The sequence below is a fragment of the Dendropsophus ebraccatus genome, chromosome 6 (assembly GCF_027789765.1).
Source record: "Dendropsophus ebraccatus isolate aDenEbr1 chromosome 6, aDenEbr1.pat, whole genome shotgun sequence".
Classification (NCBI taxonomy): domain Eukaryota; kingdom Metazoa; phylum Chordata; class Amphibia; order Anura; family Hylidae; genus Dendropsophus; species Dendropsophus ebraccatus.
Window position 1 is genome coordinate 19,037,736 of NC_091459.1, and position 22,419 is coordinate 19,060,154.

General features: G+C 41.0%; 1 protein-coding gene across 1 annotated transcript in view; it reads left to right on the forward strand.

The window, feature by feature from the left end:
• Nucleotides 1-22,419, forward strand: part of LOC138795178 (collagen alpha-1(XIX) chain-like) — a 151,562-nt gene that overhangs the window by 128,069 nt on the left and 1,074 nt on the right. The window contains exon 26 of the mRNA XM_069974171.1: nt 20,878-20,955. Coding sequence (XP_069830272.1) covers nt 20,878-20,955 — 78 coding nt within the window. The remainder of the gene's footprint in view (nt 1-20,877; nt 20,956-22,419) is intronic.

Here is a 22,419-nt window from a genome sequence, read left to right on the forward strand (position 1 = left end):
GTATTTGTACATTACCATACTAAGTAATAATATTTCAATATGCATCTGCTGTAGAGTATGCTAAGTCATATGCTTTTAAATAATTAACAAAGTAAGAATATGATATGCAGATACTTAATTGACATTAACACAAAGCTTTTCTGCCGAAGAAAAAAAAAAAGCTTATCCAAAATTAATGAGAAAATCTAGGACGCTGAAATAAATGGTGAACAAACAATGGTCTGTTTAAAATAATAGACTTTATTCAAGAGGTGCGCTGAAGGTGTTTTGACAGTCTTTCAATTATTTTTATGTTATAGGTTATATTATAATTGTCCTACCATAGCTATACGTCCCATTAGATGGATTACAGTACAGTCAGGTAGATGCTAGTATACTGTAGCTGAAGGCTATGTTCACACCCAGGAAAATAACACAAAAAAAAGTGAAAAATAGGGCGTTTATTTTTTCCAAAAATGTTCCCACAGAGTCTTTTTATGCAAAATGATGGCTGTTGTTTTGAAAATAACACCTAAAAACAGCTCCATGAAAGTCTAAGGCTAGGTTCACACACAGTAAAATATGGGCAAAATAGTGTAATTTTTAAGGTAATAATCCAATGAAATAATGTGCTCTATTTAAGTCTATGGGAAATTGGCCAGTATTGTACACATTACATGGAACAGCGGTTCTAACTGATTACGATCGCCCAATTAATAAACATGCTCATTATTTACCACCTGCTTTGCATGGACACTTTGCCCCCCATTTTTTCATACATTGTTTTATTTCCATTCAAAATTATGAACGTATATAGTTTTTATTTTCCTGTGTGTAAACTTAATCTAAGGGAAACAGACCATCAGTGCACAGCACACACAGTACTAACAAATCTAACCTGTTAATATGTCCCTATTAGGCCATGTTCACACATCGTAAGAGACCGGCCGTTCCATGACCCGGCCGGTCTCTGAAAACATCATCCCGGCCAGTACTGCAGTACTGCAAATGATCTTCGCTTCTTAGTGTGCATTGACAGGGCTTTCTGCGGCCTCTATTCACTGAATAGTGGCCGCAGAAAACAGACATGTCAGTTCTTTGCGGCGCTGCGAGGGATTCTGGCCAGAGCGTATACTATGTGCAAGGCAACATATGTTCTCATACAAAGTATGGCCATTGTTGCCGATTGCAACAACGGCTGTACTTTTAAGAAACATACATTGTGTGAACATAGCCTTACACAGGAGATGCTGAAGAGGATGGTATGTGTCTTACCATCCTCCTCGGCTCTGTTCTGGTGCAGTTAGTTGTGTTCCCCACTGTCCGGTAAGACCATTAAGAGAGCTGGGGCACCCATTAGGAGCACTTCCCACCCTCATAGCGTAAATCCGTCCCGGTCCCGGCTCCCTTGATTATCATTGGAAAGGGGCGGGCTGGCCGAGGCGGATCGGTGTTATGGGGCGGGCAGTGCTCCTAATGGTCTTACCAGACCGTGGAGCACGTGAGTAACTGCGTCGTAACAGCGCCGAGGGGGATGGTAAGAGACATACCTTCCTCCTCGGCATCTCCTGTGCAATAGGGACATATCAGCAGGTTAGATTCCTCTAACCTGCTGATAGTTTCCCTTTAAAGGGGTTATCCAGCGCTGCAAAAACAGGGCCACTTTCTTCCAAAGACAGCACCACTCCTGTCTTCAGTTCAGGTGTGGTTTGCAATTAAGCTCCATTCACTTCAATGGAACTGAATTACAAGTCCCGACCCAAACTGGAGACAAGAGTGATGCTGTCTCTGGAAGAAAGTAGCCATGTTTTTGTAGCTCTAGATAACCCTTATTTTATAGCCTTTTTATATTTATTTTATTTTACTGTGTGTGAACCTATTCTACATGTAGCTATATAAATTTTTAGAGTTTGAAATGCTCTCACAGGCAGAGTATTGTGATATATGGCTCAGGCAGTGACATGTCCTATATTGGAGCATTTGTTCCTTTCATTAGGATCACCTGATCACCGTGCAGTCTCTTCTACCGCCAGAAGATCTGGTAACTATTGATACGTCCATGCCTAATGAGTTCCATGCACCAGCCTAATTCTGATTCAATAGGGCTTGTGAAGGGAACTCACCCGGTATGGTTTTACCCCTAGTTACCAGTTCTTCCCTTCATAGGGCTAAACCCCACACCTACGTAAAGAGCCATGGTTGGCGTGGGAGGGGCCTGTTGATTTTCATGGGGGCCTTAGAGCCTAGTCACATATAACCAAGTCATATGACACATCTTTCCTGTTTGGTTCACTGTCTCCCATTGCAGTCCATGGGGACTATTTTTTTATGATAAAAATTTGCAGTTTCTGCAGCAAAAACACTCACGGGTTTTGTATGTGTAAACATATCTTAAATCTTCCAAAATATTGTGCTTTAAAACCAGCTACATTAAAGTCACTGTCATTAAAAATAACTGTCAAAACATATTGATTGCAGTGGGCCTCATTGCTGAGACCCTCTGTGAACTGGGCAGAGAGATTGGCGGCCGTGCAACCAATTTCCAGGCTGTATGACCACTGGTATGTTATTTTCAATGGCAGATATTCTATAAAGCCTCCCTATATAAGTGTTGAATTGATCGACAAATAGCCGGTTTGATTAAAAAAAAAAAATGAGCATGCCAGTCTTTTGGTAGTTTCTTGATAGGTGGTTCCTATCTATTATTTTTCCGGTAGTTTGGTCTCCTCTGGAATCAAAATAAGACTGAAATGAAGACAAGGCAAAGGTTCCTAGAAGAAGTTTGGAGTCTTTGGAGAAAAAAAAATGCTGAAATTATATATATATATATATATATATATATATATATATACTGATTGGAAAATGAAAAAAAAAATGTGAAGATGAATGTACTGTAGCTATATGTAGCTGTCTATACGCGTTATATAGTTCTATGTACAGAAGTGTGACGTGTTACTTTTTATCATGGAGTTTACTCAATAATGTAACTGTGAATTAAATTATGTACTGTACATGAATATTTTGTAAGTCAGAACATATATTGCTTCTGACACCAAAGGATTCATTATAAATAAGTTTCATGTCCTTGATGTGATTCTTGGCATGTTTAAGATCCAGGCCATGGCCTAAGTGGTAGAGTTTGGCGAAATTCCCTCTCTTTTGCATATAACTTTGTGTATGTTTTATTACTTTTATGTTATGAATGTATAGTCTATTGAGACATTACAATCACATGATTATTTTATTTGGGAGTGCGTCCTTATTGCATGCTTATTGTTTACAAGCCACAGACGTGTCGTATTTGAGGGTAGAACACACATTTCTGTGTAGGGGCAACATGTGGATTACCTAAAAGAAAATTCTCTTGATACGGGTAGATTGCAGATATCACACACTTATCAGATGGTTTATGCTAATGTGCAGTTGCTCTGTCATTTAAATTCAGTCATGTTTTAAAGGGAACCTGTCACTATAAAAATACTGCCTAAGCTATCGGCATTATGTTATAGAGCAGGCGAAGCTGAGCGGATTGATATATAACGTTATAGGAAAAGATTCAGTGTAACTTGCTAAAGAATCCAGTTCTTAGAGTGACACCGCCCACTGGACTCCCTAACCCAGAATGATCAGGGATTTCAATCAACAAGTTACAAGTTATACTGAATATTTTCCCACAAAGATATATATCAGTCTGCTCAGCTCGTCCTGCTCTATAACATGATGGTTATAGATTAGATAGCACTGTCTGGGTCACAGGTTCCCTTTAAGTAGAGATAGGTCTGAGGCAGTATCTCTTCTTGTGGAGTCTACCAGCCGGTGTAGGTTGTATTATAGGGCAAGCAATGCTCACATAGGGCAAACTACTCACATCTCTCACCCAGCCAACCAGCACTTTGCTCTGAGGTAAAGAGAGAAAAGAACCCGGAAAGACAAGAACAGCTGTCTATAGATTGGTTATCTTTATTGTGACAGGGCGGCCTCCTCCCAGGCTGCATTTATCATGATTTACGGCGTAAATCATGATCCAAATTTACATCTGCTGGAAGATTTGGTACACCAGGCATAGATTCGGGCATGCGCCTCTTAGTGAATTTGGCCAGGGGGAAAGGGGCGGGGCTTAATTTAAGACTGGCGTAAAAGTACGCTTCATAAATCTTCCCCTTAATAAACAAATAATGTCATTAAGGCATACCAAGACATAAGCTTAAAGAGCTTATCCAGCGCTACAAAAACATGGCCACTTTCTTCCAGAGACAGCCCTATTCTTGTCACCAGCGTGGACGGGGTTTTGCTGCTCAGTTCCATTGAAGTGAATGGAGCTTAATTGCAAACCGCACCTGAACTGAAGACAAGAGTTGTGTTGTCTCTGAAAGAAAGTGGCCATGTTTTTGTAGCACTGGATAACCCCTTTAAAATGTTAGAAGCTCATGCATGCTGCTGTATGGTTGGCGTTTTCAAAAGTCTGATCTTCTAACACTTGCAATATTGGTCACTCTGCTCCATGGGTTATACTTATCATTATAAATAGAGATGAGCGAACCGAGTCACCCAAACCCAAATTCGTTCTGAACTTTGCAAAATGGCTTTAATGGCAGTATCCTTGGGGTCCCTCATAACTTACAGAAAGGTTTACATGTATAATAAGCCTTAAAGGGGTTATCCAGCTCTACAAAAACATGGCCACTTTCTTCCAGAGGCAGCACCACTCTTGTCTCCAGCTTGGGTAGGGTTTTGCTGCTTAGTTCCATTGAAGTGAATGGAGCTTAATTGCAAACCGCACCTGAACTGGAGACAAGAGTCGTGTTGTCTCTGAAAGAAAGTGGCCATGTTTTTGTAGCACTGGATAACCCCTTTAAGCAGATTGATCACATGCTGTAAATAAGAGGACTCCATCTTTCTGTGTCTTGTAAGCTGCATTCATCTTCAAGTCACGGTCAGAAGCCACATGTAACTCCCGAAAAGACAAAACATTCTAAAGAGAAAGAGAGAGAAAGAGAGAGAGAGAGAGAGAGAGAGAGAGAGAGAGAGAGAGAGATTATTAAAATACAAAAAAATATATAAATATTACTTTTGTAATTATTTAAATTTGTACAATTATTTAACATTTTTATATTTAAATACAAAAAATTACTGATAAATATTTGAATGTAAAATTTGGCACACAATATATTTCTAATTTCAAGATTTATGTTGTTTCCACAATGAAGGGAAAAAATGGGACAGAAATGTTTCAGTGTTGAGGTAGTTCAACTAGTACATGTGGTGAAAACTCACAGCTCCGACAGTGAATGACACAGCTAGAGCCAAAATTCTGACGCAGGTGACGTCCCATTGTCATCTATTCCTCAGCCTTGCAGCGGAAGGGCCCACTTTACAGATATTAAGAAGAGATTTATAACATATTGTATGACATATGAGGGATATATTCATAACAGACAGGTATTGCTTCATATTTGGCCAATATACATGAATGTAAAAGGGGACTGCCTATACAGTACAACAGAATGTAAACATTTCCAGTAGTAACATTTTTTTTTTTTGTTGTTGCAAACGATGGACGTTATTTTTAGTTGTTTTTTTTTCACGGTCCTTTCATCGTCTTTAAAGGGGTACTCCAGCGGGGATCCCACCTCCTTCACTGAGTGGCTCAGCGGACCTGAGACGTCACGTCTCAGGCCCGCGTCAGACACCTGGAAGCATCCGGGAACCGGGGAGGTGAGTGGACGTCTTTTCCCTCGGCCACCTCGTCCCCGATCCCAGCGCAAAAGTGCCCCCACGCTGGAGTACCCCTTTAATTTATTTCGGACATTGCTGTGTAGTTGTCCCTGGGCCCAATAGGGTAAAGTGACTAGTTTGCTCCTATAGTTAGATATTTCAGCTCTTTTCTATCTACTTTGCGATCAACTACGGTGTAGGGCTGCATAATTCCATGCATGGTAGTTCTACCTGAGAATTATTTCTTAAATATGGAGTTAAAAGAATTCCTTATCCCGCAACACATAAAAAAAAAAAAGCTGTGATTTAGACAGTTATACTGAGTACAAGAAAAAAATTGCTATATTTGTTCTTAAGTATTTGTAAATGGATTTATAGACTTGTCATGGCGTACTAACATTCGCTTTCAAATTTAGCAGTGTTGCATTAGTCGATGTAACCGATATTAGCTTGTCATACAACTCATTATAAAAAGATAGCAAAGAAAAAGATAGAAAAAAATATAGCAAAAACAAATCTGCTGCTTCTGTGGGCTTACTTTAAATCAGTCTTCCTATGAAACAGTGTACAACTAGTTTACATATTGTAGAGACAGACTGTACAGTTTGTATCGCACCACTAAGGCACGGGGCCCAACCCTAGGGTACTATTACACAGGCCGATGTTTATAACATTTACAATATGTTTGGGTATCTTAGACAATCATACAGTTCTTTACCATACTCCATTCTAACCTTAGGGTGGATTCACAAGTACCGTAATCCGCTACGAGTAAAATGCGTTGCAATACTGATTTCTATTAAAGTCTAGGACGATCAATTCTCGCAGCAAATTTTCATTCCCTTGCGAGCATGTATCATGCCATAGACTTGTAAAAGTTAACTACTTAGCTCCAGGCACCATACTTACCTGTCTTCGTTCCCCTAATGCATTCCTGCTTAAGTCTCTGGGTTCCTGCTCAGTGATAGCCTGCTCAACCAATCACTGGCTGCGGCTTGACAGCACAGTGATTGGTTGAGTGCGCTGACAGATTGAGCGGACCCAGAGAAGCAGACAGGAGTGCACCGGTATAACACTGAGAGGTAAGTACGGTGTCGGGAGCTAAGTAGTTAACTTTTACAAGTCTATTGCACAATATTATAATAACACAAATCTTCTGCGAAAATAGAGTAGCATTCACTTTAATATAAATCAGTACAGTAAAAGTATGGCCATTGTTGCCATCCACAACAATGGCCTATTGTACTATGGGATGCCGGCCGGAGAGTATACACATCATATGCGCTCCGGCCGGGATCCTGCACGGGGCCGCAAATAACTGACATGTCAGTTTTCTGCGGCCGCAATTCAGTGAATTGTGGCCGTAGGAAACCCTGTCAGTTCACATAATAAAGCGAGCGGCTCCAGCCGCTTGCTTCATTGTGTGCAGGGGGAAGTTCTGATTCGGGCGCACGCTGATGCTCCTGCTTCAGAACCCTGCGGCCAAAAGATCATCCGGCCGGTACTGCACTACCGGTCGGGATGATCCGTGCAGAGACCGCCTGTTTCGTGACCCGGTCGGCTCACGGAACGGCCGGTCTCTATACGTAGTGTGAACATAGCCTAAGGCTATATTCACACTAAGTATAAAAAACGCCCATTGTTTGACATGGCTGTTGTTTGCCGCATCAAACAACGGCCGCTGTTTGACATGTTCCTGCAGCAGATACTACCAGGAACATAATTTTATTTAATTTGGATTGTGGACACATTTGAGTGTTCCTGCAATCCAATTAACTATTGAAGTCCATGCAATGTACGGCCGTCAGAACGGTCATACATTGTGTACATTGTGTAAACAACGGGAACAACGGCCGACAATAGGTTCGCACAATACAGTGTGTGAACAATGGCAGTCGTACCCCATAAAGTTCAATGCAGTGCATTACTTTAAGGCAAGAACGGTCGCTATTTTAATGGCCAACAACGGCCATTTTTCTATTAGTTGATATACATTGATTTTGTGTCTGTTGTATACTTAAAGGGGTTGTCCGGCGATAAAAAATTATTCACAGAATAACACACATTACAAAGTTATACAACTTTGTAATGTATGTTATGTCTGTGAATGGCCCCCTTCCCCGTGTTTCCCCCCACCCACGCTAGACCCGGAAGTGTGGTGCATTATACTCACCGCATCTCGTGTCGTCCACGGTCTCCGATCGTCAGCAGTGACGTCTTCTTTGGGAGGCCGGCGGATCTTCCCGAGTGCCGGCAACCCTCTGCAGCGTCATCCGAAGCTCAGCCGCGATTGGCTGAGCATAACTGTGCTCAGCCAATCGCGGCTGAGCGGCTGATGATGCGGCCACGTCATCAGCTGCTCAGCCACGATTGGCTGAGCACAGTTATGCTCAGCCAATCGCGGCTGAGCTTCGGATGACGCTGCAGAGGGCGGCCGGCACTCGGGAAGACGTCACTGCTGAGGATCGGAGACCGTGGTCGGCACGTGACAGGTAATGTATAGCGCACCACACTTCCGGGTACACGGGTGGGGGTGGTGGGACACGGGGAAGGGGGCCATTCACAGACATAACATACATTACAAAGTTGTATAACTTTGTAATGTGTGTTATTCTGTGAATAATTTTTTATCGCCGGACAACCCCTTTAAGAAGATATTATTTTCTCATGAAATGTGGGAAAGCAGGGTGAAAAAGTATACAGCCAGACCTGCATATATTTTATCTCCTCAAGGTCAGAATTTCAAAAACTAAAGCGGAGTATATCCTTAATATGCAAATTCAGCCAATGTATACTATAAACTGCAAGAAAATTGTGTTTCGCCTACAAACAAATTAATCTCCTTTGCATTTGCCTCCCCTCTTTCTTCTAGTTTTGCTTGTTATCTGTATCACATTCTCTTGAATTATTAAACATTCACTAGGAAAATCAAATCCATATTTTTCTGACAATAGCTTGTAATTGTATTTTTCTAAGATAATGTTACAAGGGGTCCTTATGCTGTGTGCTATACCTCTAATAGACAAGTATGCGAACATACACACTGGAAACAGAAACAATGTTGTAGTGTTTGTAAATATTGTTTATCTCTATAATAATGGCTGTTAAACTAGGACTATGAAACTCTTAAAGGGGTACTCTAGCGAAAATCTTTTTCTTTAAAAATCATTTTGGTTTCAGAAAGTGAAATAGATTTGTAATTTACTTAGATTTGTAATTTACTTTTATTTAAAAATCTTAAGTCTTTCAGTACTTATAATCTGTTGTATGTCCTGCAGGAAGTGAGCGATAGGCCCCTCTCCCTCTATGGGCCCCTATGCAGCCGAACCGACTGCACATGTGGTATATCCAAGATGCTATGTAGAGGTGTCTGTCATACATATGGCCCAATGTACTGTATACCATGCATTATATGCTTTTGGTTATATACAGCTGTATGCAAAAGTCTGTGCCATGTCTTACAGTATACCCCATCATAAACTGCCTGAATGGAGGTAAAATGACATGTGTTTTGGCTTCTGTTAGATGGTGCCGGATGCACTTATCCACTGTGGGAGATAACATTAATTGGGTGGTACAACTTGCCACCAGAAGCCACCAGAAAGAGGGAATTCACACGTTCCGCAATTACGGTTAACGTGTTACAGACTGGAATTCGTAACGCCCAACCTCAAGCTCTGAAGAAGCTCTGAAACTGTTGAAATCTTTGTGCTCTGAAGAAGCTCTGAAACTGCTCTGAAACAGTTGAAACCTTCGGGCTACTGTACTGACACAGCGACGCAGCTGTGTCAGTACAGTGGCACGAAGATTTCAACAGTTCCAGAGCTTCTTCCATCATCATGAATGATGATGTCGGGAGTTTCAAAGTCTATTGTCCCTAATTGCGTACGGTGCATGGAACATGTGAATTACCCCCTAGACTTCAGAAAGTGTTCAAACTAAATTTGCCCCTAATTTTTTTTAGAAAGAAATATCGTATTGCCATTACTCTTGCCACCGTCTATTCATACAGACCAATGCCAATTCTAAGGATTGAGCTAAGGACCTGACTAATCTGAGTTAAACCTCTTGCTAGGAAAGTGCTGCCTGACTGCACAATCTAAGGATGCAGCTGTTAATGCGTCTTCAGTGACCAGCTTGCCTCAAAGGATTCAGTTCAAAGTTGAACTAGCACTGTACTGGGGGCTTAGAAGGAGACACGCCAGTTGGCAACAGTTAAGGAATGTTATTCACCAGTGCAGCTTGTATTATTAGATTTTTTTTTTCTATAAGCAAATTTAAAGGGCATGTATCACCTAGATTTTCTTTTATTGGTTAGAGTCAGATACTAAAAACATTTCTTTTATTTCAATCTCTTGCTATTTCCCGACTATATCTTTTTTTAAATTCACTATTTGTACATTTTGTTAGGGGGCTACCATCTTGCCTGAGCTGTTTTTAACAGCATTTAGTGACATGCTTTACAGCAAGGCTCATGGACATAGATGACAATAGGCAGAGTCTGAAGATGAATGTTTAAGACGAATGTTAAATATTACTGAGCGTATTATGTGACCTTTTAAAGAGGTCATTCCACAGGGAGCTGCTATTGTCTCCGCTATCTGCTGGTGTCAGCTGACGCTGCAATGCTGTACAGATCACTTTACAGCAGCCTCCTCTTATCACTATATACACAACAGGAAGTCTCATTTCAGTTTTATCCCCAGTGGTGAGAATGAAAACTGCACGATTTTTTAATTATTTTAGAATATGGATAGTAAGATGGGAAATTAGAAACAATGTCACCCAAAATTCTTAAAAACTGTGTTTACAAAAAAAAAACTATTTAAACAATGTAATTTTCTGGTGACACATTCCCTTTAAGTGGACAAAGTCTTTATACAATATCATATTCTAATTTAATTCACTAAAACTAAAGAATGATTTGAATTTTACCACTACTGTATGGTAACTTGGATCTGAGTAAACTTTAGCATTGCTGTTATTAGTACAGTATATGTATGAAGGTGGTGTATTTTTTACATGATTAATCAATAGTCATAAATGTTTTGGCTATAGGAATGTACTGTAAAAAAAAAAAAATGTTTTACATTTCTACCGCTTATACTTACAGAGTTTTAACTAAAAGTAGTTGCCTTGGAAAGTGTGCAAGTATGAAGTATTATTATAAACAGAAAGGGGTATGTGTACATAGTGCTTACATGGCAACGAGGAGAACACTATGTCTCTTTACTTCCTCCTCGGCACCGTCTCTGTGCTGTTAGCGATGTAATCCTTGGTTCCGGAGCACCATTAGGAGAACTGCCCCACCCCCATTGCGCATGCAAGCTTTCTTTTTATAACTATAATCAATGGAGCGGACAATCCGGATTCGCCCTCCTAGAAGATCGCAGTGCTCCTAACAGTGCTCCACACCAAGGATAACACCGCTAGCAGCACGGGAACGGTGCAGAGGAGAAAGGTAAGAGACATACATTCTTCCATGGCCCCCTCTGTGCAATAGGGGGCTATCAGCAGGTTAGAGTCATCTAACTTGCAGAGAGTTCTCCTTTAAGCATGTGAGGGTAAGTGGCTGCTCTGCATTGCTTCTATACAGATGGCTTTATTTCCCTCATACACCTGTTCTGGTCTTGCTGGGTTCCAAAGTGAGTAACTGGTTGACATAGCATGTAGATCGGAAGTTACTGTCTCTGTGTAATGCTATGAGACATATAGTATGAATCTCATAGAGTTAGAGTTACACAAAGTAACTTGCGATACAATGTGTGAATTGGCTGATGGCCTTAAATAAGTGGTACAAAAAGACTCTTGTTGTTGGGTCAGGGGCACAAACTTGGTAACAACTCCATACCAACAGGAACTAAGGCCTGGGGTACAAAGACCCCTAAGGTAATAAACCTCACCTGTGTTTGATATGTCACTTATCTTCATATGTGTGTAGTAGTAGTAGTAGTACTAGTGTGTACAGCACACTAGGGATGATCGAACACTGGAAAAAGTTAGGTTCTGTCGAACTCGAACCTTCTGTATTTGATTCCCGATGCCTTCCCGTTCCGTGGGAAAGGAGGAGACAGCCCGGGTACTGCCTGGAAAACAGGGATACATCCTATTACCTAGGCTGTATCCCGGAATTCCAGGTGGTACTCGGGCTGTCTCCTCCTCCCCCACGGAACGGGAAGGCATCGGGAATCAAATGCGGAAGGTTCAACAAGGTTCGAGTTTGATAGAACCTAACTTTTTCCGGTGTTGGATCAGCTCCACAGCACACCACTCTAACACTAGGTAGCAATTGGAGAGGTTTCTGAATTAAAAACATGTCATTGTCACTTCAATATGTCTTGTTGCAAGCCCCAATGTACCCAGGAAAAAAGGCGATCTGCGATCTCTCCTGTGCCTAGTGTTAAAGTGCACACACCACTACTCGGATATATACTATATATACTTTGAAGATCAGTGACGTATGACCTCATATCAACATATAATTTCTTATTAAGGTCACCAGAGCATCGTATTTATAGCAGTTTAAAAAAAGTTATATTTTAGGTGAGGTTTATTACTAAGACGGTCTGTGTACCCATGGTTTCTGTGCCTGTGGACTTGGTCTTAAAGAATTGGAACCCATGTTGTATCAGGGAAACATACCCACTCAGAAATAAGAAGAGCAGGGCAGCCATTTACCCATGCTAATGCCAATGGGTTGTAAAAGGTTAAAAAAAGAGTGGTACATCGCTTCAATATTTTTACATGAATAGACCGGTGCTAACGCAGGGATGCAGGTGCTGTGGCCCTTTTTATGAACTGCGGCCCGGTTCCTGTGAATGGCTCCAGTCTATTCTGGGCATTGGCTTGGATTGAAGGCTGGAGGTGGACCTGCCCGCCCGTAGAGTGATGATCAGCCCTCTTCTCTGTGACCATTGATTGTAATTGAGCCGCGCCTCAGAGGGGAGGGTAGATCGTCACACTGGGGCAGGTGACCCGGGAACAGACCTACACTGTGCATGGAAACCGGGCCAGGGTTCAGAAAGAAGGACCGCGGCATCAGCATCCCCGCACCAGCGGCAGTCTATTCATGTAAGAATCCTATAGCGATGTACACATTCGCTTTAAAGGGGACCTGTCACCCTGGCTGCAGGGATGAACCCCCCCCAGTAGAACCCCTTATACTTACCCCTTCCTCGAAGTCCCCGTCCCGGAGAGGTCATTCTCTATGGGTGCGGACTCATCTTTGGTAAGCGCTTGCACAGCTTCCGATGGTGATTTCTCAGTGGCGGGATGCGGACTTCGAGAAAGGGGTAAGTATAAGGGGTTCCACCGAGGGGTCGGGCAGGCTTCACCCCGGCAGCTGGGATGACAGGTCCCCTTTAAGTAACAAATCACTTCCTTGGTTCTTTATATACTACTCCTGGAAGTTCTCCTTTAAGTACTATTTAAACATTTGCATACAATCCTTTTCAACTTGACGTTACAGTTTTTCACTGTATATATAATTACTCTACTGTGTAAATGGGGTTCTGTTCACACTCGCTTCATAGCTTCCATTCCTAACAGAGACAGCTACGATGGATAACATTTCAAAAGGCAAAAAGTGCATTGTAGACTATACTATTCTGGCCGTTAAAATACCAGAGGCCCCCGAGGGAATGGAAAAGATGCCAGTGTAAGCAGAGTCGTAAATGGTTTACTGTATATACTGTATCTCATTGATGGATGAAACAAGAATTCTAAATGCGTTTTAACTTGCTGTCATTCAACTCAAATAAATTCTTACCTGATAAGTGCCAGTGCATTTCACAGCTTGTATATCTATAGAATGAAATAAAGTTTGGCTTTTATGATATAACCTGTTTCCTGGAAGTTCATGCGTGTGGTCATATCTTTTTTTTTTTTTTTTAACAAATTATATTTCTGGTAGTGTTTGCTGCTTTATGCTGCTCCACTATCCCCTTCCCTTCTTACAAACTAAAATGTGCATAAATTCTTGTAGAGACCAAGGGGTCCCCAAGACAGCCGCGTTACTGCTTACCTTGGGGGAAAAAACAATGAAATCAGAAGAAAAACTCATTCTTTAGATTTCCCCAATTTTGTTTCTGCTGTATCTTTTAAACATAGGAAGGATTCCTAAAGTTTTGACTCCATCAACAAGAACTACTGATCTGCTGTAGCCTATTATGCACCCAGAACCACTGATCTATCTTAAAGATGCAGATTATATATTGGCAATATAGACATTGTTAGTTTAATGTCCATTCTTTTGAAGAATAATATAATAATAAAATAATAAACATGCCTATTATTTCCAGACGCTGTTAGCTGAACAGCTCCTGGAAACAATAGCTGTCCACACAATGTAAAGTACGGCCGGTGGCTGCACTTTACATTGTAGACAATGGTTAATTGATTTGTGGGCACGCCCAATAATGATGGCAATTCAATCAGCTGCAGGAACACACTGAAGCCACCTGGCGTCCAGCAGTATAACACCGTCCATTGCTTTGCAACGGATGGTGTTCTACCTAGTGTGAACATAGCCTTAAAAGGTATTCTCATGTACACCACTGCATCCCCTCTCACTTCCTGGTTTGGGGCCTTGGGGGGGGGGGGGATAGGATGCGCCACTGCTGAGCTTAGTAAGCTCTGTATTGATGTGTTTCCCACTGAGATTACACACACCACCATGGACAATCCCCAAGCTGCAGAGATGTGTGGGATCTCAGGGGGACAGAGAAGTTCGGAAAATTGTGATGTCACTGCCCAGCGACCATTGACTTTTCAATGGAGATTGGTGGTCGTAAACCAAGGCAATGAGCTGTTAACTATAGGAAGAGAGAAGGGGACAAAAAAGAAAACTAAGCAGTTTTGCTAATGCAAATCATTTACAAAATTACTTTTTTTTTTTTTTTGCATTCTCTTATCACCTAATAAAACTTGATGAGAACACTGCTTTAGTAAATCTCCCACCCATCCCCATGGCGCTGTAAACTAGACCTTACCAGATTGATATATTTTCATGCAGCAGGTTCAATGCAGAATTTTCTAAAACTGCAAAAATCCAAAATCCACGGAGGTGTTGCTGCAGCATGTGCATGGATTTCTGCAAGCCATTTAGATGGATGGGACAGTCACAGAAAGTTCTGATACAAACCTGCTGAATATACTGTAGCCTATATAACCTATGGCCTAAAAGGCAGCATAAATGTGTTGTCTACAAATGAAATGAGTATTCTCACAATGGGCCAGTTCATACAGAGTAAAATCGGCGGAATTCTCTTTCACGGAGTCCCGCCTGCCATCTGTTTCACTGGGACAGCTCACGCACCTCGGTTTCGACGGCTCTCTGCTCAAAGAATTGACAAGTCAATTCTTTGAGCGGAGAGCCGCGGAAGAGGAGGCGCGCAAGCTGTCGCAATGAAACAGGTGGCAGGCGGAATTCGACAGCTCAATTTTACTCTGTGTGAACTGGCCCTATTGCAATAAAGTGTTGTTGCAAAAATCCTAATGGTTTTATTGTTTATCCAAATAAAAACAATAGAACGTTGGGTATGATAAATACCCAATTGCAAACGTCAGCATGATATTGTGTGGTGTTTTTAGCAAACCATTACCCACTTGCATGAGAGTATTCTGCATGTACTTTCAGTGGTGACTGTAATCCGGTTTACAAATGTAGCATGCTTGTATGAGGCACGGGTTATGTTACTGTAAATAGCAGAAATGAATGTGGATATAGTTCAGACATTAGCACTCATCTTAGATTGTCAATAGACAAGCTTTCTTCTTCCCCGGTACACACACTGGGAATGCGGGCTATGCTGCTGCCGGCTTCATTTGACAGAAATCTGCCAGAGCGCATTTTAGTTCAAGTTACATGAATTGACTGCACCGCATGGTCACTCACAGCCTTTCACTTCCGATTTTTATCTATTCACTGAGCAAGTGCTCCAAAGGCCTGAAACTTTACTTTTTATGTTAGGGAAATAAAAAAAAAAAAAGATTTATGGAGACCTTAATCTTAGTAACAAGATGTAATGTTCTAAGCATTTGTAAACTGGGTAAAATGCAACATGAAGAGACGGCTGGGATTAAGAGGTGGCTGCTTTGTAGTGGCAGAATATGTGCTAGGATTGTACTTAAAGGGAATACATTAATGGAATATCTCTGTGTGTTCAATGGAAAGTGATGCACATTACGAGGAATTGTTTTTCTTTTTTGTTATTATGAAAATGAATCTTGACTGTATGTTTAGATGTGTAATGTTCATCTGGATCTGTCTACAGCCATTTCTCCTTATATTTGATATTAAAGGGGTACTCCGGTGAAAATCTTTTTCTTTCAAATCAACTGATTTAAGAATGTTATATAGATTTGTAATTTACTTCTACTGAAAAAATTCCAGTCTTCAAGTACCTATCAGCTGCAGGATATACAGTCTGACCCATTCCTCTCTGCTGCCACCTCTGTCCCGAGACAGGAACTGTCCAGAGCAGTAGAGGTTTTCTATGGAGATTTGCTGCTGCTCTGGACAGTTCCTGTCTCGGACAGAGGAGGCAGCAGAGAGCACTGTGTCTGACTGGAAAGAATACACCACTTACTGCAGGACATACAGCAGCTGATAAGAATGGGAAGACTTGAGATTTTTAAATAGAAGTAAATTACAAATCGGTATAACTTTCTGACACCAGTTGATTTAAAAGAAAAAAATTTTCGCTGGACAACCCCTTTAAGTATGGCTACCGTTTAAATAAAACTGAGAATGTTGTACAGTATTCGGTAATCCTAAAAAACGATTGTATTCTATAATAGTCGTGTCCAAACAAAGTTTAAAAAAATGAAATTGAATGTTTCAAGAAATGACAATGTTATTGTTATCAGTTTATTTATAAAAAAAAAATTTGAACAAAAAAACCACTTGAAATATGCAGCCTTTTACAATGGCCACCAGAGCACACACAATAAGCTGACACTTCCTATCTTCTTGTCAGCTTTGTTGTGTAGACTGGGGCAGGGTCAGGAAAGGGCAGGGAATTTAATGGCAGCTATATTGCTCCTCTGTAGACCTTAATAAAGAAAAGAGCACAACTCAATGTACAGAAATATAAGGTTCTGCATACATCTTCTGTGGTACTCCCCGGAATCTGAGGGAGGGGGCTATACTCCATAACTCCCTGGAGACTGTTATAGCCTATGACATTTCTCTGTCAACTCAGATTCATTGCAGCTGCCATCAGACACACACCCTCCCATAATGTCTACATAGATGATGCTGGAATAGAGTGCATGCCTCCAATATGCTACCTGCAGGTCTTAAAAAAATTAAAAAAAAATAGCTACATCATTTTAAAACAGCTGAACAAAACCATTACTTTTCTTCTGTTCCTGCAAACACAGAGCATTACTGTCATTTCTAAGAATTTTTGACGTTTAATCAAACATACCATCAATGGAAAAGTCCAACCGCACCAGACACAACTCTGTAGATAAAGCCTTTGAGATAGTAGATGTGGGACGCACACATGAAAGTCTTCAATTCCAACTGGACACCATGTAACATCCAGAAAGGAAGAGATCCAGCAGCATCCAGTAGTCAACAATACGGTGGAGTTTATTCAAGCAAAATATACAGTGGCAACGTTTCGACCCCTGATGATCTTTCTCAAGCTTTGAGGCTTGAGAAAGAACCAAGAGGGTTGAAACGTTGCCACTGTGTATGTTGCCTGAATAAACTCCACCATATTGTTCACTACTGGATGCTGCCTGATTACTTCTTTTGTGGATATCATCAGACATGTCAAAAGCTTAAAATGGCAGTGATCCTGAAATAAAGCGGTTGAGAGAATTACATTTTTACTAAGAACAAATGATTTGTTTTCTAGTTGTTTTGAGGTTACAACTTCTACCTTACATAGTAACATAATTTCATAGTCTGTAAGGCAATGTTCCCACAAAGTCTTTTTTTGGTTGTTATTACATAATGCCGTCATTTGTACAATAGCGGCCGTTATTTGGACTAAAACGACCAATAAACACTGTGGGAATGTAGCCTAGGGCCAGATTCACACTAAGTAAGACACCGGCCGTTCTGTGACCCGGCCGTGTCATGGAACGGCTGGTGTCAGTGAAGATCATCCCGGACGGCACTGCAGTACCGGCTGGATGATCTTCATTTCTAATCAATTGGGATGCGGGTGCATCCGTGTGCGCCCGCCTTCCAGTTCACCATTAAACACAATAGAGAGTTGCACGCTCCATTGTGTGGCCTGTCAGGGATGTGCGGCTGCTAATTAATGAATAGCGGCCACAAAAAACTGACATGTCAGTTTCTTCTGCGGCCGCTAACGATCCTGGCCAGAGCGTATACTATGTGTATACACTCCGGCCGGCATTCCCTCTACTGGCAGCACAATGTAATTTTAGTATTAATCATGGCCGTTGTTGCAAATACGCAACAATGGCCTTGATTAATACTAAACTTAGGTTGTGTGAACATAGCCTAAGGCAGTAAAAGACTACCCAGTTGAGCCTATGAGCCTGGAATGTTGATCCAGAGAAAGGCTAACATATCATGTGGCAAAAGCCAATTTTTTTCTTTCTTGATAGGAAATAAAAGTTCCTTCCTGACTTAATCTTCTTCCATTAGAGAGTTCTCATTGCTTTCTCTTACAGTAAAGAATTCCTTGGTACATTGATGTGGAATCCTACTCTTCTCTGGACATAGTGTTATGATCTATTTATAGCTGAGACTGTAAATACAATTATAAGAGATCTCACTGTATAGACCTTTAAAATATTTCTACATAGTTATTAGGTCACCTCTTACACAATTTTAGTCTATGATCTTTTTTTTTTTTTTTTTGGCCGGTACAAGCAGTTTTAAGAAACTCTGTAATAAGTTTTATAAAGCAAAAGAGTTTCCGTCTGTACTTAAAAAGCTGTTTTCCTACCTTCTCCCTCAGTCCATTATGGTTTATGAAGAGGGGAGGGGTCAAGGGGGATAAGTGAGCATGGAGAGGAGAAAATCACTGTACAAAACACTACATCCTGCAATCTTCTCTCATCAAGCTCCCAGACTAGCACTGACCTATCTGACCTTTGAATCCAGCATTTTATGTGTCCGGACAGTCTCCAAATGGCAGGGCTGCTTCTCTGCTCTCCCTACTCACTCATCCCCCTTGGCCCCTCCCCCTCCATATGTTATAATGGACTCAGCAAACCCATCTTGACTTTACTCCTCTGTAATAAAGATGGCTTTGCCTAATAATGCACAGATAACAAGTTAGGGGGGCTGGGAAACAGCTTTTTGAGTGCCGAAGGAGCCTTTCTTGCCTAATGAAACCTATTACAGAGTTTCTTAAAATCGCTTGTACTATTGCTTTCTGCAGTAAAAATTTAAATGACAGTTACACTTTAAATCTTTGTAGCTAGAATTTTTACCTTGATTTATTGTTTCAACTTTTTCAACTTTTCCAAGTTATATCAAGCCTGTAAGTGACTAGCTTTTGTAGGCTTAACCACACATCTGATTTATTGCTATCTAAGTGGTACTTAATGACTTTAAATTGTTTTTGCATCCACCTCCCAACTGGGATATTTCATAACTTTGATACAGGGTTATTTCTGTTCTTCTGAATAATTCCAAACTTTGATATAGGGTTATTTCTGTTCTTTTGTGGATGATTTAGTTGTTCCATAGTTATTTTGCTGTAGCAATGAGGGTAAAAAATGGAATATTCTATTATTGGGGGTTATTATATTGTAATGAATAAAATCCATGAGATTATAGTAATACATAATAAACATATGAGAAACGGCCAAGCAAGATGAATATTTGCTATAGGCGCGAAAGATGTCAAATGTTGTGATCGGTCTAGGTCTTTGTCCAGACCCATACCAATCGGGAGATTGCGCTGCAGCATGCTCACTCCCGCTCTGTGTTAGAAAAAAAAAGTCGGGCTCATAATGTAAGTCTATGGAACCCTACTCTTTTTTTTCTTATACAGAGCAGAGAGTGGATGTGCTGCAGCACGGCCCTCTCCCGGTTCATTCTCTCGATCTGTATGGGCCTTACCACTCGGACCAATCAGAACTTTTGACATGTCTCTAAGACATAAATGGAGGAAGTCCAACAGCATCCAAACTTTATTTGGTGACCAAGTCTACATAAATACAATGTTTCGTCCCCTGCTGGGGTCTTTGTCAAGTACTTGACAAAGACCCCAGCAGGGGTTGAAACGTTGTATTGAAGTTAGATGCTGTTGGACTTTCTCCATTCAAGTTACGCAGACCCACTTAAGGATCGTGGGCCTTCCAGCGGGCATCCTCTTACTACCGGCAAGTCAGGGTCCATTGTTGCTGCTGATCCTTTCTCTTCTTCAAGCCTTGGTGTTTCCATGACGTGTCAAAAGTTTTAACAAACAACAGGCACACGTTAAACTTAATATCCATGGCTATGAGCATTCAGTGTTCAGTATTGTACTATTAGACATTTGTACGTTTTATTATTCACATATGCCAGTATTCATGTTCCTTTCTTATATTTTTGTTATTATGACATGCATAATAAGGTATGATATACACTGATAATAATGAACACATAGGGAAAACCCCTTGTGTTTAAAGTGTGAGATTGTGGCTCCCTCACGAGTTCATAACATTAACTTGGACTTTATGATGACTAGTGATGCTTAATGCTTTGGCTTCTTAAAGGGAATGTGTCATCCTAATATTACCAATTGTTTAAATCAAGTTTCTATTTTTTTAACACTTTTTTTGTGCATATATATATATATATATATTCTGTCACTTTTTCAGTAGCTATCATCCACACAGGCAGGATTACAGTAAAAGGTAGCCTCAAAATTATAAACTTTGTGGCATCACAAGAGAAGATGGCAAGAGCTCCTGACTGTACGTGTATACCGAGCCTAAATATATTAGCAATTCAGATGCCTTCCCCTTTAACTGTGTACAAAGAGTAGAATCCAAAAAATGTACATTTAAAAATAAAAACAGATAAGAAGAAATTAATGTGATACAATCCCTTTAAATGTTTTGTATGTACGTCAGTTTACTGTCTCTAAGATTCTATATATCGGTGTTCCGTTAAGTTGCCGCTATAGGAAAGCAGTTAAAGAGGCATTCTGTGCACATTCAGTGTTCATGTATTATTTCTTTCTTCTTCACTAATAGGTTTAAGAGGACAGAAAGGTGAGAGAGGTGAATTTGGAATTGGTCTTCCAGGGAGTCCCGGCCCCACAGGACCTACAGGTAATCATTGCCAATTCCCTTCTGTCTTTTCCGTATTTCTTTGCTGGCTGGAATGTTTTTATTAAATACTTTGACAAATATTAATAAATCTCTTTCATTCACTTGAATACTATTTTTGCTACAGCGTAAAAATCACATAAGTACATAACCGGTTACGTGTACATTTATATATATATATATATATATATATCTTACAAATAACAGCTGCCCGATAAACTACAATTCATCAATCTCCCCCGATCCCTGTAGGCTCTATCATTGAGCGGTGTAGTAAACAAACGTTTGCATTGTAAATATAAATGTCACTAGAAGCAGAATTCATATCCACCTACATTGCCAACAGTGACAGTCGTTTAAGGGAAAAACAGCTGATTTAGATCAATAATAGTTTTATCATTGAGCACTTTGGGCATTTATTGTACTCTGAACAATTATCATTACACTTGTTAAGAAATTAAAGGAGAAGTTTGGTTAATTATAAAATCCGGCAGAAATTGATTACAAATACTGACTTACCTCTCCCCGTGCCTGTGGTGAGTGGCAGGAGCGGCTGCGGGATGCCCACCAGGCTCTTGGATCTATGACACTGATATGTCATGACCTGGCTGATGGACTGGCCGCTCAGCCAGTCAGTAACTGGGGCAGTCACTTATTGGCTGAGCGGCCAGTCCATGAGTCGGGACAGGCCTTTTCCCATTACGTCATCACAACTCAGAGGAAAATGCCTTCCAGTGGGCATTTTTTACATTTTTTCAAAACTTGCACGTAATAAACCCACAACATTCAAGCCATGCCCCCTTTTAGGCAAAAAAAGGGACAAAAAGCTTAGAAAATTCCCCCATTGTTGCTGAAACGAGTGATCTGAGTAGGCTAAGGAACTACAGTTGAATGCAACTCAAGCATGTTCGGATCTGTCTGAACCACAGCGTGCGGCTGCAGAACCCATATGCTGTATCCATGTTTTCCAGAACTCCCTAGGGCTGCATCCAACTTCTGCAGCTACCACTAATCAAATGCCGCACACTTGGGTCTGGACGGACCCGAGCATGCTCGATTTGTGCTCATCTTTACAAGGAACCAATGATGGGATAAGTACAGATGAGCGAACCTGACGAGGTTCGGGTTCGTATGAACCTAAACTCCCTGCTACTGACTGCTGCTGTCTGCCCGTTCCGTGGAGAGGGAGGATACAGCCGGAGGACCGCCTGGAAAACTGGGATACAGCCATAGCCATAGGCTGTATCCTAGTTTTCAGGAGGTCCTCCGGCTGTATCCACGCTCTCCACGGAGCGGGCAGACAGCGGCAGTCAGAAGCCGAGAGTTCAGGTTCATACAAAACCGAACCTCAGCAGGTTTGCTCATCTCTAGGGATAAGATATCATCTAAGCGCCCCTTTAAACAATATTAATATGTTCATCCTCCTTATCTTTATAATTTTTATTCAATTAAAAATAATCATGTTTT